At 35.9% G+C, this 24135-nt stretch overlaps 1 protein-coding gene across 5 annotated transcripts in view; it reads left to right on the forward strand.

The window, feature by feature from the left end:
- LOC113394099 (segmentation protein cap'n'collar-like) overlaps positions 1 to 24135 on the forward strand; it is a 120458-nt gene that overhangs the window by 46749 nt on the left and 49574 nt on the right. For all 5 annotated transcript variants that reach the window (XM_064220134.1, XM_064220131.1, XM_064220130.1 and 2 more), the window contains one exon: positions 23892 to 24019. In XM_064220134.1, the coding sequence (XP_064076204.1) occupies positions 23892 to 24019 (128 nt within the window). The remainder of the gene's footprint in view (positions 1 to 23891; positions 24020 to 24135) is intronic.

Below are 24135 nucleotides of genomic sequence, written 5' to 3' on the forward strand. Positions count from 1 at the left end.
GACAACATCACATACATAACTCTGATCCCAACGTAAGTAGCAGAAGCACTTGTGTTATGGAAGATCAGAAGTAACGACGGTACAAACACCCAGACCCAAGACAACATAGAAAACTAATGAACTTTTTCTACATCGACTCGGGGCGTACCCATGAAAACCGGTGTACACACAACTCGACCACGGAGATCGTCAATATCTAAACATAAGGTTTTAAAGCTACAAAAACACCTTCAACGCGAATTCACCGGATCGCCTAAAGTTACTTCAGAAGTTCTATCGTAGTAGACCAATTCAATGAAATATAATAGATTTATTATAATAAACCAACATTGTCATCCAAGTACATACAAAACTCCATGATTAATAGCGCAACCGACATCTCAATCCCCTGAGATTCCGATCATTAATAACCTACGGACGTACAATACGGGATTATATATATGTTTTGAGTCGTATGTGCGTTGAATGTAATTCATACAATGGTACCCTTACTGGTGACTTCAATACAAATTTTTAAATCTTAATCAGGTATGTGTTGAATACTTAAGGTATTTTAATTTGACTGAAAATTAGATGTATGGTTTAATAAAATTAGGGAGGAGGCCCCGGGTTGAAAAGGAGAGGAGGCCCTAGAGCGACAGAGGCGTGGAGATCCTAATAATTATATTATGAGCTGAACCTGCGGCTTTAAATTAATCTACGCCTATAAGGAACCTACCTGCTAAATTTCTAAATACTAAGTACTTATTTTGTATTAAAATAATCTTCTTTTGAGTAATATTTCTTATTTCGCAATGTTTTTTTGACGTGGAAGTTAAATTGATCAATACCCCAAGTTAAAAATTTAAAGGCATAATCTGTATCATTACACAGTACAGATCAAAGTAGCTTACCGCTGTCTGTCCCTGTGTGTGCTCAGATCTTTAAAATTACTCAACGGATTTTGATGCGGTTTTTTTTAATAGATAGATTGATTAAAGAGAAACGTTTATCTGTATAATATCGCACCCGTACGAAGCCGGGGCGGGTCGCTAGTATATAAAGTATACCTGTTTTGATGTAACCAATACTGAATATTTAAAGGCAGGGTAACTACAGACACAAAGGACATAACATCTTAGTTACCAAGGTTGGGGGCGCATTGCCGATGTGAGGGATGGTTTATATTTCTTACAGACCCAATGTCCATGGGCGGTGGTGACCACTTACCATCAAGTCGCCCATTTGCTCTTCCGAATACCTGTATCGTAAAAATTGTCTCGTAACAGAAACAGTTTGAATATTGCACGACCATCGGTCCGGAAGTCAGATCCAACTCGTCATGAAACTCAGTAGCTACTTATTAAAGATTTTTATGTCCTGTATTGGTGTTATACAAATTTGAACCGACTTCAAAAACGGAGCTTTTCAATTCGTCTATATTATTGTTTAGCGTGTAGCTCTTTAACGCGGCTCACAGTGGAGTGAACTGGCAGAAATAGCCACGTAAGGAATAATCGTTACGAAACCGGCACCGCCAACATCCCCCCCCCCCCCCCCCGCGACGTTTCTCTCGTAGTCACTATGATATAGTTTTTAAATAATATATAAACTTTTTCTTTGTCGTTGTTATTTAATTATTGACGTTTTTGATTTATTTCGTTGTTTGGTATTTAATATACGATATATATAAGGAGAGCAACTTCGTTCAAATCGGAAGTCCCACGACGAATCTCTTTTGTTTTTCCGGTTTTTTTAACTCTGACGTAGTTCTTCTGCTCATGAACGGATTTGGAAATAACATTTTTGTCGTTAACACACTAGTCGGTCGTAGGATTTTGATGCAAAGAAACCTATGTTCAACCTTGGTTCGAGCTGGCTTCATACTAAACATAATAAGATTTGGTTCAGCGTTTCGGAAGCGTAACAGACAGACTTTCGTATTTAAAATATTAGTATAGATTATAAAATTATTATAAAGTTAGTCGATTTAATATTATTAGTATAAGGTTACGACCTACTTTATGCGGATACTTGGTTTATATTGCAAATAGTAAATAGACTGATGGTACCCCCCCCCCCCCCCCCCCCAATTATTGAGCATATCATACATCGTCGACTGAAGTGTTATAAATACTAATATTAGGATTGCGATAGTAACTCTGTCTGTCTGTTGCTCTTTCGCTGTTAAAACACTGAATCGTATTTGATGGAATTTGATTCGGGCTTACACCCCAAGGAAGGGTATAGGCTACTTTTAATGCCTAAATAACAAGCAAAGACGCGGACGATAACTAGTTATACATATCTAGAAAGTATACTTTGGGTTAAAACTTTAAGTCAACGACCTAGGAACTCAAGCAGTAGGCCTTGTTTATTTAATTTTACACGAAAAAAAAAACCGGAGCGTCATAAGTAATTCCGATTCTAGAAAGTTCTATATAAATTTTGGAATAATATTATTCGAGTTCCGAGATCGATGAAAAACAAAATGGCGCCCCCTTCCCGCCATTTCATTAAAATAAAACATCGGACCATTAATAAAAGGAAAAAGATTAATGTCTGTTGAGTACAATACGTTATAAATTAGACCTCTAACGTAAATTTTCAGAAGGGAGCCTGCCCTGGCCGCCATCTTGTTCCCCAGGCGCACCTGATTGGCTGGCGAGCTTACTAATCAATAATTCCTTCGAATTTCCGAAATGACTTAACCACCGCAATCTTTAACATTCGATTTTCGACCCTAGTCCTTGAAGCTAAAGATCTAAATATCCTTTTTCAAGTTATTCGAACAGAGTTACTTTTGAATGTGTTACGTATTATTACGATACAAACTAAACTTTATTGCTTAGCAATACGATTCACATTAAACTAACATTTATATCGTCGTATCCTTTGAAATTGGAACTATTTATCCTAGAACTAAATAACGTTCAATGAAAAAACAACCACAACCGTATCGGGATACGGTCGAATTTTGTTTACGAGTCGGTTTTAAATATTGATAATGAATTCGACTTGTATTGATATTGGATTTTATATCTTTTGTCTAAAAGAATAAGGTGGTATTTCCTTTGTAGCTACTTAATAGGATTTTCATAATGCTGCGCCTATATTAGATATATTGCTTTACAAATATAGGGAGACACGGGTACTTGTTTTTTTTTTTTAATAATTGACAGTATTGAACTTTTATTAGGTAGGATTTTACTCATGACTTTGTGTGTTTGGCTTTTGTCCTGTACCACTCGAGTGTTCGGCGGTGAGTGGTCACCATCATTTGCAATGTATGAGGTAGAAATTAATTAACATTTTTATTTAGTATAATGTTTGGTTTTCGTGTTACGTGATAGCTATTAAATGGTCACTGTCGGTACCGGTGGAAGGGCTTAAATAAACAGTAAGGTTTAATAATTATTTGAATTAGGCGTTAATTTCTTCGTGAGAGATCAATTGACGTCTTGAAAATTTATTCAAACTATAGTATGAAACAAAGTCGCTTCCCGCTTTATACGCTTGGATCTTTTAAACTACGCAACGGATTTTAATGCGGTTTTCGTCAATAAACAGAGCGATTCGAGAGGAAGGTTTACATGTATAATACACGCGTATCATAGCAGAGAAACGTCGAAAATTCCAACGTTAGTCGGAAACAAACAAGATTTTTCTTTGTATGTTTCTGTCCCTTGTTGTAACGTGTGAGGCCGGGACGGATATGCTATAACGGGAAACAATGACGATTTAATTATTTATTGATATGCGTGTAAAATGTCCAATTACATTTTCAATAGTCTCGATTGTCTTTTGAAATAGATAATATTAGATTATGAGATACTAGCGATCCGCCCCGGCTTCGCACGGGTGCAATGCTGATACTAAATATACTACAGAATGTCTTACAACGTGCAAAGTTTTTTAATCGTTATATAACAGAAACCGTCCTTTTTTGAAGACCTTTTTAAGGTGTACAATACTGTAGTACATTATTTTGATCTATCACGTAGGGTTCAGCCAGCGTTTGCAATGTAAGCTCAAAAAGTATGTTTATATACCTACGACATCACTTCAGAAACCTCTAAAATTATCAGTGTTTCTCTACTATATTGTGCAAGTATTATACATATAAACCTTCCCCTTGAATCAGTCTATCTATTAAAAAAAACCGCATCAAAATCCGTTGTGTAATTTTAAAGATCTAAGCATAAATACGGACAGACTGCGGTAATCGACTTCGTTTTATACCGTGTAATGATATTAACATTCACTTACCGTCAGAGCACTGCAATCAAATTTCAAACCGGAACTTAAGCACGAATATATAATATGCGGTCGTCAAACGCGAATCCATTGCAATAAGTTTAAATTAGTATAAACATAATTCAGTTCACCAAGTCTGACACCAGCATTAGAAACAGCAGGATGTCGAAAAAAAAAATACTGGTTTTCGATTAATCGGGTTTTTTTCTTTTTCACTTGTACCGGTTATATGCTGTGGGTTTGTCTATGATATGATCTGCGGCTTCGAACATTAACAGCCTGTAAATTTCCCACTGTTGGACTAAGGCCTCCTCTCACATTGAGGAGAAGGTTTGGAGCATATTCCATCACGCGGGTTGGTGGATACACATGTGGCAGAATTTCGTTGAAATTAGACACATGCAGGTTTCCTCACGATGTTCTCCTTCACCGCCGAGCACGAGATGAATTGTAAAGACAAATTAAGCACATGAAAATTTAGTGTTGTTTGCCTGGGTTTGAACCCGTAATTATTACCATGATCCATCAGTTATAACAGTGTGTAACATTATTTAATAATTCCTGCATACTTAGCCTTTGTTAACAGCAGTAAGTAACAGGCTGTTAATTCCACGGCTGGGCTAAATTAGACTCACATGATACATGAAGGTTTCCTTACAAATTAGAGAAGCAATCGGTTAAAACTCAGCGGCCGAAATCAATATATTTTCGACTCGAGTATGTTTGATTTACATCTTTGCGTGAATCTATAAAAAAATATATCTAAAGTAAAATCGACTCTGTTCACGCTTGACACATTTTTTCAACCCCCATTAGTAGTTATTATCTCGAAAGCTTCCATTTCCAGGTAAGTGTTATCTGACGATCAAGAATAGAGGCGTTAATTTTTAGTAATTTTGCGGTCTGACGACAATGGGCGTTTTTTTTCTTACGTCTCTAAGATAATGATTTATGTTTCATCGTCAAAATTTTAGAAGATCTCGTGTAATGGTAACGGATTGTCTGCTAATAATACTTATTGTATATTTTTCTCAGTTTGGTCAAAATCAAAGTTTTCTACATTCGAGTGGACTCGTAGAAGCAGTTTTGTATCGCCATGTTGTAGAGTTGAATTAAATTTAAATCTACGATCGGTTCCGAAAGTAGATTCTACCGAGAACCGACAAGAAACTCAATTTTAATTACAGAAGTCAATGAATACTAACTCGACGCTTTTTTATCTTTAATGTAATCTTGTATTGAGTGATATGCCTTATTTATCTGTGTTTTTTTTACATGAGCTTTAAATGCTTTAATAGGCCAAGTTAAAAATAGCTGTCGAATCTTAACGCTCGTTGACTTCCAGCCAGGAGACATAACATACATATATAATTGTATTTAACTAACATGACTGTATTTTTAGATGTCGAAAAAGAGTAACCACTGAGTTTCTTGTCGGTTCTTCTCGGTAGAATCTACATTCCGAACCGGTGGTAGCTTCACTTGATATAGTTTGTTAAATGACGATTCAAAAGTGCTTGTAAGAGCCTACTTGGATAAAGTATATTTTTATTGTACTATCTGTAATGTGTTTCTGTATGATTCGAATGGAATATCTGAACTGCTGGAGTGGAGTGCTGGTGATGGCTGACGACAAGGGAACACTTATCCTTACCACTGTCTTTAGATATTGACTATTTAAGGAAAATTAAACTTGCCTTCATTTTCTTTGTGGTAGAGCTTTCTGGGTAGGTTACCTACTACCCATTCAGCACACTCTACCGCCGAACTGAGTGTCACAATGTACATAAGATCTTCAAGGTCGAATTCATTGACGATGTATGATTGGTTAATATTTCTTATATAATGTTATGAGCGTAAAAATAATGTACTTGTTTACATGACATTAGAAACCTCTAAAATTATCAGTGTTTCTCTAATATATTGTGCATGTATTATACATATAAACCTTCCTCTTGGATCACTCTATCTATTAAAAAAAACCGCATCAAAATCCTTCGCGTAGTTTTAAAGATCTAAGCATACATAAGGACAGACGGACAGCGAGAAGCGACTTTGTTTTATACTATGTATTGAAACTATTTTTATTTCAGTAGGTTAGGTATATTTTACTAACGGTAACACTATGAAACAATATAATTAAAACATAGAATTCATTCGATTTCATTCAGCCGTTGTTACGTAACGGTCTGACAAACATACATTCATATCGAATATTATTAAAAAAATAACTTACGAATAAATTAATTTGTTTAATTTTTTTTTATACGTAAATGTAAAGATTCCGAACTAAACCCTTTACAAGTACTAAGGCATCATAAACCAACAGAAGTATTTATTACATGCACTTAAATCAAGAATCACGTATAATAGTCACGGTGACGTCACAAGATGGCGGCCCCGTCATCACTGATCAGCGCTTTTAAAAGCTCGACTTTCGAACTGATACGTTGAAGTTAAATATTGCTATTACTGCTTAACTAATCAGTTGAGTTGATACGTGCTTTTTAATCTGTGTTTTTTATAGTATAGGTAGGCAAATGCGCCACTTCATGGTAAGTGGTCACCACCGCTCATAGACAATGGCGCTGTAAGAAATATTAACCATTCCTTACGTCGCCAATGCCCCACCGATGTTGGGAACTAAGATGTTAAATCCCTTGTGCCTGTAGTTACACTGGCTCACTCAGCCTTCGAACCGGAACACTGCTACTGCTAGACTAAAGCCTAGTATTCTTTTTTGAAGGCTTTGACCGTAACAGACACCTGTAGGTATCCTTGCAAAGTATTTCTTCATTACACTTTCCTTGCAAATGAAGTCAGTGCTGCTTGTCGGGTTTGACCAACAATTTTTAGGTTAATATCCGTCTGGGTAGGTACCATCCACTCATCAGATATTCTACGATCAAACAGTAATACTTAATGTCGTTGTCTATGGGCGGTGGTGACCACTTACCATATTTTGGCCCATATGCTCGTCTACCATAAAGAAAACAAATTGACCCCCTTTTTTAAGGCTTTGTTGTTCGTGCACGCATAGAAAAGTTGCCTATATATATATATATATCCTTGGAGTTCAAGCTTGTGGTTTGGTCGTGAAAGAGCTACAGACAGACAGATTAACTTTCGCCTTTATAATATTAGTATAAATTATTTTTACAAAATTTGTATGTTTCTGCCTATACAAATTAAATTAACTCTGAGTTTAGACCGTATACTTTAAATCAAACTATTCTTTATTCAAGTAGACTCGTAAAAGCACTTTTGAATCGTCATTTTACCTATAGTGTTGAATTAAATTGGTGCCGGTTGTTACCGGTTCGGAATGATGATTCTACCGAGATACAAGACACTTTGTAGTTACTCTTTTCCACGGTTTTATTTACAGAGTTCAGTCAATCGAGTTCATTTAAATTTATATACATATATCTTGCTTAGAAATCAATAAAAAGCGTATACTAAACCAAGCTTTTTATTATCAATGATCTTTGATCTTAAAATCATCACAATTGAGTAACTGCACGTGATGTAAAACCTCTATCTCAGAAACGCTACGAGTATTGCGTTAAACGTAGCTCTACAATTCGACCTTGAAATTGGTACCGAGTTCGAGTTCAATGAAGTTCAGTAAACCATGCATGTTTTAAACTCCAAAGAATTGGAGATTTCACCGAATTGAAAAATTTTGATCTATCGTAATAATAAATGAAAACTTGAAATAAACTTTCCCCTGTACCACTGTTGTTTAAACACTTTCACTGTCCGGAAACGCAGACATTTCGAGTCACGGTGACATCACAAGATGGCGTCTAGTCATCATATGTCAGCTATTTCGACAACAGCGTGGTTACTAGTTCAAACAACGTAAAAAAAAACACATTGAAAAATATCTACGAATTTATTAGTAAATGTTTTATTGGCTGTAGTTCAAGGGCGTTGCAATTTTTTTTGGGGGTTATACTTGTCAAGCAATCGCACAGAAGCAGCCAACGAGGATTCTGGAGGAAGGAGTCTCCATTAACGGAAAATTTAACTCGTGAATTTAAAATTAATTCGTATCATTTGAAACAAGTTCAAACCCTAAGGATGGACATAATCTTCCACCTTTTAAAGGAGTTGGCTATGAAGGGTTGTATAAATATCTTAAAGAATTTTCTTCATAAACTGAATTTGACGCTAGCAAAGCCGTGAGCACAGCTAGGAAAAGAACCGTTAAGAAACTCAGTAGTTTCTATCTTTGATTAACCAAAAAAAGGAATCCCGGAAAATACTGACATCCGAAGGGTAGACTCTTGCTCTCTAAGGAGGAATTAGTTGGAAGATGGGACTCGGCTGGACTCCTAATATAGCGTCCTAATGTAACAAGGATTCGGATCCTGGATACACTAGGAGGTTTCGTAATCAGCTCCACGGTTCTTTGAAAGATATTTAGGGGAACTCCCATTTTGTCATCTTATATCGTAATTTCTCTAATCTAATCTAGGAACGGAACTTGCTTCGATAGTCACGTATCCTGAACGTATGTGAGGTTTTTGTTTTGAAATTGATATTCTAAGATAATTGACATATTCTTCTTAATGATACAGTTGTTACTAGTATAAAACCTGCTTCATACTTCAAAAAGATTTTTGTCATAAAGACTTTTCAGACGTTTCATACATGGTCTACCGTAACTTATTTTAATCAGATCAAGAGTTCCTGTTTGATACGATCAACCGTAAAACCTCTCCAAAATGAGTTATATCAGATGGTGAAAATTGTAGTGATAACATTGTTAAATGTTTCTTTATGTGATCTTAAAATGGCTTTCAAGAACTGTTACTGAATGTTTCAACGAGGCTCTATATTCCTGGTTATTATATATTCAACATGCTTTAATTATCGGCCGTCAAGAGGATCACGTGGTGGTCATCTCGTGCCTCAGTTTCGAAACCCAATTTGAGCCAGTAAAGTGTTATTTGGTCTTTCAAGAATGTCTTGATAAGACCTCTGTCTCCGACGACACGTGTGGCTCTGTCCAGACCTGATGCCTTTTTGAATATTTATAGTTGACATCAATAATAAGTTACTGTGTTTTTTTATTGATTAAAGTATTAAAGTAATCATTGATCTTCCTGTATTATAAATGCTAATGTCTGTTGATGTTTCACAACTAAAACACTGAAACGAATTCGATGGAATTTAAATGGAAGCAAGATTGAACTCCAAGGAAGGACATAGGCCACTTTTTTATGACACACTTGACGACCAACCCCTAAGAAGCGAGCGAAGTCGCAGCACACTAAAAAGTCTAGAATATGTTTTAATTTTTATTATTAAAAAAAAAAACATTAGTGTTCGAATTTTAAAATCCCGCCAGATGTCAGAAACTGTTCAGGATAATTCAACGCAATACGATCGTAATAAAAAAACACGCAGTATCTAAATTGTATTACGTATTTTTTACACAAAACCAATTTCCAAAACGAACCGGAGACCCTTGACGCCGTATACACATATAAAGATATATCAAAACACGCCTAAACGTCCGTCTCTCTTTCGCGCGAGACGTCACAACGGTACCAGTATGTGTAAGCGAGACGGATACGTTTCTGTCGTGACGCAGCACGGCGTCCGTGTGACCCCGCCTACGGAGGCAGTATTGGTCGGCAAGAAAAAAAGAAGTTCATATACAAGGGAGAAAAGGTACAGCCATTATGGGTCGTGGTTGTTCGAAGGCTGTGCCGTGTTATTCGTTGATTGTGTGGTGTGTATTAAAATAAATGTGCGTAAAAACTTTTTAGACAATACACGTGTGTTTGTGGTAATCTGTGTGAGATTTTATATCGGTGAGTTTTTTTTTTTTTTTTAATATCATATTTAAATATATATATGAATATAGGTTACTATTTATATGGTAGTATTATATGCTGAAATCTTTTCAAAAACGCGTCGAGTCTTTTGATATAATTTTTATGTTATTTGTTTAGAAGTTTGTCAAAAAAAAATACTTTTTAATATATATATGTTCTGTCTCATTAAAAATGTAAAAGAATTCCTCGCATATATGTGCGTTATATAAATCTCTAAGCCTTACATAAAGATCAAAATCAATACATCGTTTTGTTAAGGCCTTAGATTAAGGTAGAGTTAAGTTACTACGTTACAAGTTAAACCTATGACGCAATGTATCAAGTACCGATTACAAAAACATAGCTATCGTTACTAAAATATATTGTCAATAACTTTAAAATATTATTATTAAAAGTTCGAATTGTTCTAGAAATATTTCATCAAAGACGGTCTTAGGTGTTGGAATTGTGTTTAGTTTGAAATTTATAAAATGAATCGTGTCGTGTTCATCTTGAAGTCCTGTATACAAATCATAGCAAAATAAAGTATTTAGAATTGTTTAGAAGATGATTGTATTCAAGGAGTTGGCTATGTTTAAGCTCTGACGCGAAAAGCTGGTGGTTCTGGCTCTGAGTCTTTGGTTGTCTGATAAAATGTTCATGGAACGAATTTTGATTTGTGGCAATGAGACCGCTGTTATAATTATTATTAAAGCTGCAAATATAGCTTACAATTATCGGGCTATTGAAAATATTGCGGAATATTCGTATATGATGTCTAAATTCAATTGATGGCGCTGATCATGTTCAGTACAGAGAACATGATCAGCCGAGTAAAAAGGAGTCTCAGCTAAGTTCCTGGCACGGGAGATTAAACAAAGCCTTTTTTCAAACTGTATACAGTTAGTGAGAATTTGTACTACCAAAATCTACTAACTTTGAACGAGATCTACAGCCTTATGCCTTATCTACAGCTTTATAACTACCTACAGGAATTACGTTGGTCAAGTAATTTCAAAGTAAAAAAGTCAAAGATTTTATTGATATTTCAGATAAAATTTACTGTATATATTCTTGAAGCCTTCTTGATTAAGTATCAATAGCCCATATCAATCTTAAAACTATAAACGATAATCTAATAATAGTTGCGTCTGAATCGGTTTTGTAATTGTATTAATCTTGAATACGCAACTAAAACTTAGCCCTTTATAAAATTGATATCTTTTATATTTATTACTAGCTCTGTTCCCGTGTTAAACGTTACCGTTTCTTCCCCGGATTGGCCGCAATTATAGACTACAGCTTTTCTCAATAAATAGGCTATTCAAATCGAAAATATTTGTTGAACTAGAAATATCCTTTGATTATTGCCTTCGAATAGACTTTATATATTAGTTAGTACTTATACTCTATTGCGACCATAAGAGGAGAAAAGCCAAATAAACAACATTTGGCAGCAAATTGACGCGACGTCATTGGTCGAGAGCTCGATTAATCTGTGATATTCACTGTGGATTTGCGAAAAATGTCGTTCTGAACGTCAAGGAAGCTGTTATAGTAACTTTAGAAATATAATACCTTAGTGGAATATTGTGCTATTATAAATAAACATATACTAAAGGGTCTCCCGCGAAACTTCGCGTTTATTCAAAAGATTTTTTAGAAATTTCGATACCTATGACAGGTTTTGTTCTGATTTTGTTTAATTTTAACTCGCAAGTCACTCGTCTAAATTTGGCGCCAAAATTATGAAACCTTATTTAATTTTTTTTTTTAATGTCAAATAGTATACATTAGTTCAGTTTGAATTGGAGTTTAAAACAATTTATTTTAATTTTGTTTAGGTAGGCTCTCTCAAATTAATTCTTTGTTAAATCGTAACAATTTAGTAAATTACAATCAAGTATCCTCTTTAATTTGTCTGCACGTCTTCGGCTTTAGCTCTTCAAAATGAGATCATGATCGACTTTTAATGTGCAGCTACCGTCCCATAATCACTGGGACAAAAATCGGCTCACGCTATTAATATGTAAAATTCATCAATAAAACTCCATGGAGTGATTACGTCAATTTACGGTGTGTTTCCTACGTTAGGTATAGACTGTAGATGAATCTTTGAAAGTGAAATATTTTATGCAATAACTTAGCTTTAGTTTATGGTAGGGCTTCGTGTGAGCCCGTCTGGGTGTGTACTATGTTATAATTTTTTTTTTATGATGTCGGTAGGTGGCTGAGCAAATGGGCTACCTGATGGTAAGTGGTCACCGCCCGTAGACGATGGCACTGTAAGAAATATTAACGATTACTTACATCATAGTGCGCCACCAACCTTGGGAACTAAGATGTTATGTCCCTTGTGCCTGCAGTTACACTGGTGAGTGATCACCCTTCAAACCGGAACACAACAATACTGAGTATTGCTGTTTGGCGCTATAATATCTGATGAGTGGGTGGTACCTACCTAGACGGGCTTGCACAGAACCCCACCAAGTAATGCTAAAAATATTCTGACGCCATTCAGCAATAGTTTGCATTGAGTGAGCCAGTGTAACTACGCGCCCAAGGGACATAATAACTTAGCTCCCAAGATTGGTTGTGCATTGGAGTTGTAGGGAATTACTGCAGTAGGGTGATTTACTATTTGGTTGGTCATTTGTCAGTTCGTCTACGTATTACGTAATCGATAAACTAGCTGTGCCCGCGACTTCGTGCGCGTTTGTATTTAATAAAAAAGCGTGACTTTATTATTATTTTACATATAATTCTAAAAAAAAAGTAGCCTAAGTTACTCCTTATTACGTCGGCTATCTGCCAGTGAGAGTCCCGTCAAAATCGGTCCAGCCGTTGCAGAGATTAGCCGGAACAAACAGACAGACAGACAGTCAAAAATTGTAAAAAATGTTATTTCGGTATACGTACCGTGTATACATACATATGCATTTAGTAAAACGCGGTTATTTTAATATTACAAACAGACAGTCCGATTTTATTATACGTATAGATATAATACATCAAAAGTATTTCTATTGTAATGTCACGTGACAGCGATCGATCACTGCGACATATTAAATGTCAAAATATTATCCAAGAACCGTCGACTCTAGGGACGACCGTGTATACGGTTTTTATCGACTGAAAATTTTTGATTGTAGAGACGGTATTTTATAGTATGTTGCGCTATCCTCCGGGAATAGTTGTTGGTATTAATTCTGTGTCTGGTTGACGGAGTACCACCCACTCGCCAGATATTCTACCGCCAAACAGTAGTACTCAGTATTGTTGTGTTCCGGTTTGAAGTGTGAGCCTGTGTAACACAGGCACAAGGGACATAACATCTGTGATGTAAGGAATGGTTATTATTTAGTCTATATGCTCGTCCGCCTAACTATAACATAAAAAAGTTATATTAGATACTTTTATATATATATGTAAACTTTTGATATAACGTCCCCTTATATTTTTTATTTAACTTGATCATGCGTTGAACTCTTTTGTATGGAAAAAGAGTGAACTGATTTTTTTTGTTTTATTTGAAATATTGACAAGACCGTCTGAGTAGGTACCACCCACTCATCATGTATTCTACTGCAGTACTTAATATCACTAAAGGTACAAGGGGCCTTAGTTTCAAGGGTTGATGGCGCATCGGAATTTTTAATAATTAATATTTATTACAAGTTCAAATGTCTTTGTGTAGTATCCTTACATAGTATAAAACAAAGTCGCTTACCGCTCTCTGTCTGTCCCTGTGTATGCTGAGATCTTTAAAATTACACAACGGATTTTGATGCGGTTTATTTAATAGATAGATTGATTCAAGAGGAAGGTTTATATGTATAATACGCGCACAATATAGTAGAGAAACACTGATAACTTTAGAAGTTTCTAATGTGATGTCGTAAATAAACACAGTTTTTGCGCTTACATTGCAAACGCTGGCTGAACCTTACGTGATAGATCAAAAGAATGTACTACAGTATTGTACACCTTAAAAAGTTCTTCAAAAAAGTCCGTGATTGTTATATGTCTATCTCTTAGGGATAACCCTCAATAACCATTTTTTATTCTTTACTTTTTACGAGAAGTAATGGCTTATTTTCGAATCAATTTTAAGCATTATAGCATTACTCCTTATCCAATTAAGTACCTTAAATACATTGTGATTTTTGAAGTGTTAACTTCTTATAGGAGAGTAAACCGCTTCGTTACGTAACGCGTTACGGCGCCAGTCTGTCTGGCTTCCCTTTCTCTTATGCACACGGCAGTAGGCAGGCAATAATGACACTAATAATGTACGTAAACAAAATTCTAACGTACATATTCAAGAATTGTAACTAAGAATAAAATATATTCTTATAATTATCATATTAATATACATAAAATTTAAGTAATAACCCAAATTTTTCTCGAGTTAAACTATTTCAATATTATATAGGTAGTTCAACTTAGATTCGTTTAAGTTATCATTTCTGTAGGGCGTCCCGACTCCCGAGACGTGCTCGTATTTTTTTAAATTGGATAGTTAGTTTCGGAGTTCGCCCCCTAACAACAAACCTACAAACGAACATATAGTACCTCTTTATGACATTAATAAGATATAGTTATGTTTGGATATTGTATCCAAGGAAATGCTAATTATTGGTGGATATTCTTAAAAATTACATCTCTATAACCCTCGTAACTCCAATATAATCGAAACGAGACCTTCTTCAGAAAAAACTAACAATAACATTTTTAAAATTTCATTCCAACGACGTAAAAAAACGTAAAGAAATGTTTAAATGAATAAATTCACCCACGCGTTTGAAAGATAAGCGCGATTTTGTGCCTTACTGCGTTGGGATAAGGTTTGGAATGTGTTTTTTTTGTTTGTTTTTTTATCTCGGTTTAAAATGTTTCAAGTGCCATATGAGTTGTTCGTGATTTCGTTTCGGTGACTTTGTTTCGTACGTGGTTTTACTTGTGATATTTAACGTTAGATTGTGATATTAATGTTGGTTAAGTCATTTCTCAAAATCTACAACTGATTTGTAAAGAAAAGTCAACACGATACAAATATTTATTTAATTTATTTAACTTGACCTGTTAGCATGTGTGGATCGACTCTTATGTTTGTCTATAGTTAGAAAAGCTTAAAGTTCATATAAAAAAGCATTGATAAATAAGGCATATTACTCAATACAGGATTATATTCAAGATAAAAAGCATGGACTTAGTATTAATTTACTTCTAGGCAGGATATATAAAAAATAATTGTTGTATACTGATATGCTCTGTAATTAAAATTTTGGTAACGAGTAACTGCTGAGTTTCTTATCGGTTCTCGGTAGAATCTACTTTCGGAACCGATCGTAGATTTCAATATAATTCAACTCTGTAACATCACGATTCAAAAATGTCTCTGCAACTAACTCTTGAGCTATATGTTATTCTGAAAAGGTTTCTCGACTTTATTACTAAAATATATATACAGACAAACTGTATTTATATATATACATATAATATAAAATGTTGAAATGGACGTTAACGAAAATATAAGGTCAGTGATTCTCAAATTTCAAGTGCTATGGAGTATTATGTAAATGTATTTACAGTTTAAGTTTGAAGAGGCGTGGTCAGGGGATGAGGGATTGAATATGAATCCTTAATATTGATTATAAAAAAATGTGATTTTGTTTAAGATCTTGTTCTTACTAGTCGAGTAAAAGGATATTCACAATTATGACGACATTATTCTAAATTTAAAGCGACTTAAACTGCTACTATCGGAAACTCAATATAATATTCAAGTAGGCTTCTACAGGTACTTTTGAATTATCGTGTCACAGAACTGTATTGAAAGTAAAGCTTAAAGCTACGAATTTGAATGTAGATTCTACCGAGAAGAACTGCTAAGAAACTCAGTTACACCTTTCTGACATTTGAGATACGTCATATGAAAACCGAGACGGCCCAGTGGTTAGAACGCGTGCATCTTAACCGATGATTTCGGGTTCAAACCCAGGCAGGCACCACTGAATTTTCATGTGCTTAATTTGTTTATAATTCATCTCGTGCTCGGCGGTGAAGGAAAACATCGTGAGGAAACCTGCATGTGTCTAATTTCAACGAAATTCTGCCACATGTGTATTCCACCAACCCGCATTGGAGCAGCGTGGTGGAATATGCTCCATACCTTCTCCTCAACGGGAGAGGAGGCCTTAGCCCAGCAGTGGGAAATTTACAGGCTGATTACGTTTATTATGTTTATATGAAAACCATTATACTAAAACCTTCCCTGAAACTCGCTTCTATTGGTATGAGTTTTATGTATTTTGGTTTAGTAGTTTTTTTTCAGTTAGACATTGCAATAAAAAACCGTTACTATTTTAGTATGGATGTATGTCTTAGTCTCATTTGTGTCTGAAAACAGGGAATACTATATTGCAGAGATTCTCTCTGTAGTCTCTGTAGGTTCATAGTTTTGTTTTGGTAGAAATATATTTTGTTCCTGCACTTTAAGTCTCTAATATCTTCCAAAAAAGTAATTTATGTTGAATGCACGATGTATTTAATGTGCTTAATTGGATGAGGATTAGTGCTGTATTGCTTTAAATCGCTTCGTAAATAAGGCATTATTTCTCGTAAGATATAAAGGATAAAAAATGTTTATTGTTGGTTATCCCTAAGAGATAGACATATACCATCGCGGACTTTTTTGAAGAACTTTTTAAGGTGTACAATTCTGTAGTACATTATTTTGATCTATCACGTAGGGTTCAGCCAGCGTTTGCAATGAAAGCGCAACAAATTGTATTTATTTACGACATCACATTAGAAACCTCTAAAATTATCAGTGTTTCTCTACTATATTGTGCGTGTATTATACATATAAACCTTCCTCTTGAATCAATCTATCTATTAAAAAAAACCGTATCAAAATCCGTTGCTTAATTTTTAAGATGTAAGCATACATAGGGACAGACAGACAGCGGGAAGCGACTTCGTTTTATATTGTGTACTGATATAATTCTGTACATACATAAATTAATATCAAATGATCTCAACGAGGCCATTAATATTAATAAAGTTTCAATTGCTGAAACAATTGAATCTAATTCACATTAAAGAGCCGCCATCTTTATATTTCTATCTCTCGTCTCTCTCGCACTTGGTACGTTTTATGTTATGCCGTCTCCTTCCAGGAAGGAATGGTTAGGGTGACGATGGATTTTGCTATTAGATGGTTTTCTTGCCGAAAAAATTATTTGTTAATAACTTACTTCGTTATGAATGTTTCGTTTTAAGAGTGAGGTATTATAATAGACATTCTTTGTGCAACTCAATTGAGTAGGTACCACACACTCTGATATATGGTTTTCCCAAACAGTAATACTTGGTGTTGATGTGTCCGGTTCGAAGGGTTAATGAGCCAGTTTAACTACAGCCACAAGAGACCGATACCGATGTTAGGATAGCGACAGAGTCTAGGACGGTGTTGACCACTTAACATAAGGAGACCCATATCAACTAATCAATTCTAACTAAAACTATATATGGAAATGTCCGGACAATTTTACGAAAACGTGGTCACCCTAATTTTATCGTGCTCACCTAAATTACAATTCGTTAGAGCGAGACGGATTCGTTCGCTATCCTCCCTCTCATCCCTTTGACATGCCGACATGGGACCAAATTACGTCTTGCATCTGATGTTATTTGTTGTAGGGTGTTTTTTTTTTTTCAATAATTCGTTTTATTTTTTTGTCAAGGAGGTTATATTCGTTAAATGTTTTTCTTTTAGTGTCCTTTTGGATGTAGAGTTATTATATATGTACCTATGTCAAACTAATTATATAATATACGGTGAAAGAAGAACTACTCTATCTCGAGAAATACTCTTAAAATATGTTATTATAATGGTTAGGTGACTCTCAAGTGGACCAGCTAATGGTAAGTGGTCACCACTGCCCATTGGCCTTAACGCTAACCAACCTTGGGAACTAAGATGTTAGGTCCTTTGTGACTAACATTTGCTCAATAAGTAGAGTTTTTGCGGTGGAATTCTAATTAGTGGGGGGTGCCTATATTACATTTTTACATTAGCGGCCTGTAAATTTCCCACTGCCAGGCTAAGGCCTCCTTTCCCTTTGAGGAGAAGGTTTGGAGCATATTCCACCACGCTGCTCCAATGCGGGTCGGTGGAATACACATGTGGCAGAATTTCGTTGAAATTAGACACATGCAGGTTTCCTCACGATGTTTTCCTTCACCGACGAGCACAAGATGAATTGCAAACACGAATTATGCACATGAAAATTCAGTGGTGCCTGCCTCACTTCGGGTTGCCTACCATCGAGGAAATGCTTTGGATGCCCTGCATGACATATTGATACGAGGATTGGTTCATATATCTTACAATGGCAAAGGCTTTGGATAGAGGTGACCATGTACCACCATGTACCACCATGTATTCATTTGCAAGTTCCCGTATAACCTCCACATAGTATAAAACAAAGTCGCTTTCCGCTATATACGCCTGGATCTTTTAAACAACGCGACGGATTTTAATGCGGTTTTCGTCAATAAACAGAGCGATTCAAGAGGAAGGTTTACGTATATAACACACGCATATTACAGGAGAGAAAAGCCGAGAATTTAAAGTCTCCTAGACGGAGGAAAACGATAATTTTTCGTTTTATGTATGTTCTTCATCAAATCAAATCAAATCATCAAATACAGTAGAATCCGTTTATTATGACTCCGCCCATATTGACCAACCGTTTATTTTGACGTACTTACACCATGAAGTTTGGTTCTCATATAAAATTCTTTGTAAAAAAGTCGGATATATTAACTTCCCTTATAGTGACAGTTCGCTTATTATGACCCATTTTTAATAAATTGATTAGGATGATTCTTTGCACCTTCGGTAATGTTCCCGGCGACGTTCGGCACCTGGCTCGTTGTTTTTAATCTGAGTGAGTAATTGTCACTCAAAGGTCGTCTGCAGATTTGTTCATAGCAATATTGAAAATGATAATTCGACCATGGCTATGTCTTCTATACACAATAGTATTACAGACTGTCATTACAAAAAATTGAAAAAAACAAAAGCAGACAAAAGTTACAGATTACTTACATTAAAATATAGTACATACTTACATGTTTCGTATGGATTTATTACGTGCAAAATATATATGTATATATATATATATTTATAAAACGCTTTGTATGACGTTCGGTTATTATGACGTGGTTTGTCAATTCCCTTCGATGTCATTATAAACGGATTCCACTGTAGTTGGATATAGATACCGTGTGAACCCGCGATATGTACCTAGTCTAAGTGTAAACAAAACAATGGTAGATATTTAATCGTATAACAAAATAGTATTACATAACTCAGTATCTCCTAAACTGGCACAAAGCACAACCTTGACAATGATCGTCGACGGTCATGAAAGTGAATTAAACGGACTATTGACTCTAAATCTATATATACATATAAAATTGTCCGTCTGTTCCGGGTGACCTCGAATACTATTTCGGTTCGGACGGAATGGGGGGGGGGGCGTGTTGTATTCAGAAGATTAAAAAACTCTAATTGATTTATTTACATACGTATGTAAATAAATATGCGTAATGGATTTTGTTTTTTTTTTTTTTGGTTAAAGATTTTATTGACCACCACTAAGTAAATGGGACGAAAGGCGGACTTATGCCTGAAGGCATTCTCTGCCAGTCGACCTTTAGGTCAAACAGAATACCATGAAGGCGTTACTTAATAATTGACAATACATAAATATAGAAGAGCCGAGATGGCCCAGTGGTTAGAACGCGTGCATCTTAACCGATGTTGTCGGGATCAAACGCAGGCAGGCACCACTGAATTTTCATGTGCTTAATTTGTTTACAATTCATCTCGTGCTCGGCGGTGAAGGAAAACGTCGTGAGGAAACCTGCATGTGTCTAATTTCAACGAAATTCTGCCACAAGTGTATTCCGACGACCCGCATTGGAGCAGCATGCTGGAATATGCTCCGAACCTTCTCCTCAAAGGGAGAAAAGGCCTTAGCCCAGCAGTGGGAAATTTACAGGCTGCTAATGTAATGTAAAGAATAAACATATCTATATATAAAACTATGGAAAAAACATATATATATCTCATCCTCCAGCCCTCATCCCAATTTTACTTGGAGTCGGCGCAGCATGTCTTCTTCTTCCGTACTTCTCTGTCGGACGTCATCTCACAAGTAACATTCTCTCTAACCATATAGTCTTTAACACAATCCATCCACCGTTTCTTTGGTCGTCTCCTTCCATAAAAATCATCTGAATACCTTCGACATACAAATACGTATATCTACGAAATAAATTTCGATCTCTAATATTTATAGTAAAACACGAATCAAAAATCATAGTGTATTATATATGTCTTGGGAACTGAGGGTTTTTTTTTATGTTGAAGTATATTGTGTAGTGTTTAAATGTCGCTAGGTGGCAAATGGACCACCTGATGGCCGCTCAGAGTTATCGACTATACCCCACATTGACAATGCTCTGTCAATCTCGGGAGGGACGTGCCTTGACTGTAGCTACACTGGCTGACTCATACTAAATACTGTTTGACGGAAGATTATATGCTGAGTGGGTGGTATATCCCTAAACAGGATTGCATCAAGCCTTACGACAAAGAGTTTTATTTGTGATCTCTCTCATAATAACTCGTTTATGCATTTCGTCCACGTAAGGTGAGACTCCTTAATAACGTCCACCGGAATACCCACTAAAAAACCAGCGCTACCCAATGTTCTTAGAGAAGCATCACGGGATCCCTTCCATACCGTGACGACGAAGTCAACCTATTCTAGTTTAAGGATTAAATTCAATCTAAAGGAACCGGTTCGATAAGTAGATCCGGCAAGAAACTTACCATTTGTTTTCATGGCTACGCCACTCCGACGTCCGAGGGGTTCGATTCTCGGCCGAGGCGATGTAGTAAAAGTTTTCCATGTTGTCTCGGGTCTGGGTGTTTGTGGTACCGTCGTTACGTCTGATATTCCATAACACAAGTGCTTTGGCTACTTACATTGGGATCAGAGTAATGTATGTGATGTTGTCCAATATTAATTTATTTGTACAATTTGCAACAATTCATTCTGAAAAAATAGAATACGAACTTGTATAATTCGTTTCGACATGATTACAGAACCAAATATACGTATGGCGTGTCCAATTTATCCTTATGTATAGATACCTAAAATAACTCCCTCGTGATTGGTCGGGCGTGAAGGACAAAATGGCGGACGGTGTTGGTTTTTTACTCGTATCCGACGAGGGATAATCGATTTTAATTCGACTTTTTTTTTGTCATTTCGATTACGGGGAATACTAAAATCTACATAGTGTTCATTATATGGAATAAAACAAAGTCGCTTACCGCTGTCTGTCCCTATGTATGCTTGGATTTTGATGCGGTTTTTTTTTAATAGATAGATTGATTCAAGAGGAAGGTTTATATGTATAATACATGCGCAATATAGTAGAGAAACACTGCTTATTTTAGAGGTTTCTGAAGTGATGTCGAAATTAAAAACATTTTTTGCGCTTACATTTCAAACTCTGGCTGAACCCTACGAGATATATTACAATAATGTACTACAGTATTGTACACCTTAAAAAAGTCTACAGAAAATACTTTTTTATCCTTTATATTTTAAGCGATTTTAAGCAATACAGCATTAATCCTTATCCAATTAAGTACTATAAATACATTGTACATTTAAGGTACTTAATTGGATCAACATGGCCCTTTACAGCGTGTAATTTAAATGAATATTTTGTATGGGAAAAATAATAACGGTCACATTTTGCCAAATACATTCCAAAACCTCAAATGCAAAACTGGTACAAATCGTACGGCGAAAAAAAAAATGACTCCTTTGCAGTGGTATGGCGGCCATTGGGAACTGTCGGAAGAGTACGGCAAGGTGATTTTCGTGAATGGCTACTCGACGCTGATTAGCTATGCAAAAATTAGCCTGGTACGAATGGTTGAATTGTTCTATTTAAATTCATGTATTCGCGTCGGTATGGCGGGCTGTAAGTCACATACGAGAAGTATGGCGTTACGGTACCGCCTACTGCTTTTTTTTCGACTATCTGAAAATACAAGCATTTTTGTGGAACAAATCGTTCGACAGTCGTTATTTATCCGACGCGATTGGGCCGCCGGTGCGAGCGCTCTGACCATCATTTTCCTTTTTGCCTTTAAGTAATTAGACCCCCGAAGAACCGCCACACTGGTCCAAATGACCTAGTATTTTGTGTCATCGTATCCCGGTTTAGCAGCGACGTAGCGGTTTGTGTTGTCTAATGACAAAACGCTATGAACTTTGTATATATTGACCTTCTGTAGTATATTTCGTATCAGTATTGCACCCGTGCGAAGCCGGGGCGGGTCGCCAGTTAAGTCATATAATATATGATATATTTTAGTCATATTCATAAAGTATTTGTTGTCGATCGCGGCTTCGAACGCGTTTTAGCCGTTGGTCTAAAAAAGTAGATTATTACATCCCTAGGAATTCAAGCTGAAAGATCTGACAGTTGTAATATTAGTATGGAAGAAATATTAAAAGTTCTATTTTCGAATTTGGAACATCCATTTATTGGTCCAATCAGAACAGGCGTCCGACGTCTTAAAGTGTTATCGAGATCACTTTATCTCGGTTTAATGTGACGACTTAAAGTAAACAGACACAAATCATTTTTTTGCCGACGGTAGACCGTAGGCCATAGACAATGGAATTAAAATTTAATCCGTCTTTTGTTTATTTTTTTTTTCTCAACTACCGTTATGTACCGTCAATAGTTGTCAACGAATGATTTAACCGCCTTTGAAAGAAAAGGGTTGTTGTTTAATCTCTCCGTAATAATATTAAAACTGTGTTATTTTGGATGGATGTTTTGTGTCAATCTTGATTGAAACATTGAACGGATCTCAACGATAAGTCCAGATAGATTTATAGTCTGGATATCGCATGGGATACTTTTGAAAATGTACCTATAGGGTATCTAGTCTATATTTGTCCGTCTGTGTGCCTATCCGGTATGCCACAAGTTGAACTCTACACGGGCTTTTTTGTCTAAAACCTGACGGACATCTTAAACGTGAGCAAATTCGACGGCGACGTTTAGTGTTCCGTAAAATAATACACCCGCACTAGCTCGAACAACAAGTGTTCATAAATTAAAATAAATTTTAAACTGTCAATCTCAACTACTGGTCAATATATTATCCAAAATGTTTAATCCTTTCATGGGTAATGAGATTACGGTTGACCATTCAAATTAGGGGATCCTTTATTGAAGCGTTTTTTTTTTCCGAACGGTTGACATCTTAAAGCTTCTGGCTTGATTGTCTGGGAACAATTCGTATTAACGCCGTTTTGACGACAGATTTTTTTTTCTTCGTTAAAACTGTTGCTTGAATTGGTTTTGTGGTTTTACGGAATTTCGAGTGTTCTTGTCAAATTGAAAGCGTTAGTTAGTACAACTTGTGAGTAGTCGCTGGTCTAGAAAATTCAGAGAGGTAGATTGGTTAAGGATATCGACCTGACCGGTTTCGAACTTATATCCAGTGAAAACATTCTTATAACAGACAGATTACCTCATTAAAATATTGGTATAGACACATGTTTTACTTTGCGTTTGTTTTGCTTTATGGTGACCACTTATATCCTGTATGTAAGTGGTCACCATCTCGGAAATACCATCAAAAAGATCTCTATTGTGTATTACTTATTTGCAGAATTCAAAACGTTGCCCTCAATTTTCCAGGTGAATACGTCATCCAAGGCGAGCTACCCCAGCAGTTGGTCAGCGAGGAGTCCCGTTTCGATCTTCTCGAAGAGGCCCTTCAGCTGGTCGAGCTAGGGGACGAGGCGGACAGCAAAGATGAGACCCAGGTCAGTGCGAATATATAAATATTTTTTTAATTACATCTGAACTAACCTTGAACCAGATATATATTGTGTTGTTTTAAGGAACCAGTGCGCCTAGCAAACTTATATTTATTTTAAAC

This window comes from Vanessa tameamea, chromosome 31 (genome assembly GCF_037043105.1).
Source record: "Vanessa tameamea isolate UH-Manoa-2023 chromosome 31, ilVanTame1 primary haplotype, whole genome shotgun sequence".
Lineage (NCBI taxonomy): Eukaryota > Metazoa > Arthropoda > Insecta > Lepidoptera > Nymphalidae > Vanessa > Vanessa tameamea.